General features: G+C 32.3%; 1 protein-coding gene across 1 annotated transcript in view; it reads right to left on the reverse strand.

Moving 5' to 3' along the window:
* Window positions 1-2506, reverse strand: part of LOC109821057 (protein TIFY 3-like) — a 10116-nt gene extending 7610 nt beyond the window's left edge. The window contains exons 1-4 of the mRNA XM_020387252.1: window positions 2250-2506; window positions 2022-2115; window positions 779-926; window positions 638-695 (exon numbers count right to left, since the gene is read on the reverse strand). Of these exons, the coding sequence (XP_020242841.1) occupies window positions 638-695; window positions 779-926; window positions 2022-2115; window positions 2250-2329 (380 nt within the window). The 5' untranslated portion in view covers window positions 2330-2506. The remainder of the gene's footprint in view (window positions 1-637; window positions 696-778; window positions 927-2021; window positions 2116-2249) is intronic.

Consider the following 3025-nt stretch of genomic DNA (forward strand, 5'->3'; position numbering starts at 1 on the left):
TCAACCCCCCCCCCCCCCACAAACAACCAAAAAAAGAAACCTACTCTGTAGAAAAACAGATGCTCATGGCATCAATTTTTTGAAGATAGAATGAACCTTGACAGTCTATATGTACAAATATCATTCAAGAACTCCTCAGTAAACTCGATCGTTTTATGCTACTCCTAGATGACAATCTCAATATCACATCTAAGTACTAAACTAAGGCCCGAGAATTTCTAATTTTGCACGGCATGCCAAATTACTTATGGTATACCACATATATGTACTTTTACCTTATTGTGCATCATTTATAAAATTGTAAGCACGCCTTATTCATCCTAATATTTACGGTAATAGAAGACCACCGTATTTCATGATCTTTTGCAATTTACACATCATCTTTTACAATTTACACATCAACTTTCTTAGGTTTTTAGAAGGTCAGTTTGTGAGTGAGAGATCCTACCTTATTGGTCAACCAAAGGAGCAATTTTTCTCAAAAAATTCTCCTTTCTGAAAAAGGGTATAATAGAAAGAATGTGTATTAAAATCATCCTAGCACATCCCTCACTCTTTTTCCCCCAAGATTCACCCTGTAATTCTTACATAATCTCAGAAACTTCATCATTCAAACACAAAAGAACAGAGATTTTACCTGCTGCGACGCTTCTCCAAGAACTGCTGAAGCGACTGCCTCCTTGCAATTGGCATAGCTTCAAAATCCCATCAAAATTCCAAGTTAGAGATTTTACAGTCCACAATATACACATAAAGAACCCTAAAGAAGCAATTTTACCAGCTTGCAGTTTGCAAAGAGAACCAGCATTAGTATTAGCAGCTGAAGAGCTCTGCTGAGACAAAGACCTCCTCAGTGCACCACCAGCATTGGTCGCTGCTGAAGAGACTGCAGAGGCTGCTGCTGCAATCAACATGATTGCCTGAGCCTATTCCATAAGTTAACAACAAACAATCATCAAGAAATATTATGAAATTTGAAACTTTGATGAATGAATTAGATTCTTAGAATGGTAAGTTTCACAAAAATACTAAAACTATTAGGCGTTTTGCACAAAAAACCATAAATTATCTTTATTAGAAAAAAATAACAGAAACTTTCAAAAAAGCAGAATAATATATTGAATAATAACAGAAAATTACACGGTCATTTTATAATAAATGAACTTCCATTCTGTCAATAATTTAAAGTTCATGTTAAGTCAGTGATTTTATCTTTTAGTTCATAAATAGTTTTTAATGGTATGTTGTTTCTGCTTACTTCAGAATTCTTGATTTTTTTTCTTTTGATAAGAATATATTATGATGAGTAAGTCGCTAATTGATGAATATACTTGGGTAAATTCCACAAGCTACCCAAAACTATTAAGAACTTTTTGGCAAAGGTTTAAGAAAGAGAGGTTGGAGAAGGGTTAACAGAGTTAGGGTTAATTGTTAACCTGTTAAGATTTATTTTAACCATTGTGACCATGTTAAGTGTTTGGGAATAATGAGGAGTTTGAGTACTTTCTTTAAAAACATAGGGGTTATCATTTTAACCTTTCTAGAGAGGTTATCTTAACCCTTTTGCAATTTTTTTTGTTTTTAGCAAATTATAGAGGGTTAACTCACTTTAACCCTTGCACAGCTTTTTTGTGTTTTGTAGATTAACCCTTCCCTTAACCTGTGGCCAAACAATGCGGTTTTGCGAAAAATATCACAATTCATTTTTTTAGACAAAATAATACAAACTTTCAAATCAAACAGTACAAGATATCACATTATTAGTGAAATATAAATGTCTGGTAAGCTTTACATAATATCAAAAAAATTGAGATAATTATCTGACAATACCGCAATTTATAGGGTATAGCTTACTGACTTTACATATCCTAAAAAATTTATGGAACTTATTAGTGTTTATGGATAGTTTTTCTGCTGATTTGAAAATTTATGGTATTGTGCTCTAATAAAATAATAATTAATTTCCCCCCTAATATGTAATGATAAAAAAAAATTACTCAAATTAGAATCAAGGGCTTTACCTTTTCAGGAGTGACTCCATCATAGACGCTAATAGATCCATTGTAGAAGATGGTCAGCTGAGCTCCAGCAGCAGGCATTGAAGAAGGAGAAGACCTCCACATATCATCAAACAAAAGGGTCAATTTCAAAGCTACCCCTATTAAAAAGCTACAATTTTTACCAACAAATTACAAAATCCAAACAAAACCCATATATTCGATTTCAGTGATAAGTTAGAAAATGAGTACCTGTTGTTGTTCTCAGTATCTTCAGGCTCAGCGTTCTTCATCTCAGCTTCAGCTTTGGTTTGAGATTCTGAGAGATCCATTAAGACCCAATTGGGTTTTTTTTTTCCCCTCTACAGTTTTGATTTTGATTTGGATTAGGGATGTTGGGATTACTATAAAGTTAATTGTACTTGATGCTTATTCATTGAAGTATTTGAGTTGTTTGCTTGCTGAAGTTTTGAGGAAGAAGGAAAGAGACTAATAAAGGAAGAGAGTTTGATAAAGTTACCCGTGATTCCTGGGTGGATGTATTAATTGATGTACGTTTGTGTATAAATCTTTCACATGGATCCTCTTTTTGTTGTCTAATTGATTAATTTTCCTATGCATTTGCATTTTTGAGCCCTAGACTTGTCACTTTTTACAAGGTATTTTTCTTATTTTGCCATAGTTATGTGATTAATGATTTCAGTATTTTGCTTCTGTAATTAAGATCATGCTTGGCATGTGAAACCTTATAAGTAAACCTCCTTTGTAAGAAAAAAAATAATCTTTTGCCAAACATATCTTATAGGGCTAAAAAAGATAAGACGGAAAATCCTAATTTATAATTTTTCTACTTAAAAAAATAAGTGAATAAGTAAAATTTACCAAACATGCTAAGTGAGTGCCAAAATATGCTCTAAGGTTCAACAACTATTTTTTGATTAATATAAGAAATAAAGTAAAAAATCTTTGTCATCCAAAAATTGTTCAAATTGAATAATTACATGCCATTGATTAGTGTTGACTAATTG

Source organism: Asparagus officinalis, chromosome 8, assembly GCF_001876935.1.
Source record: "Asparagus officinalis chromosome 8, Aspof.V1, whole genome shotgun sequence".
Taxonomy (NCBI): Eukaryota; Viridiplantae; Streptophyta; class Magnoliopsida; order Asparagales; family Asparagaceae; genus Asparagus; species Asparagus officinalis.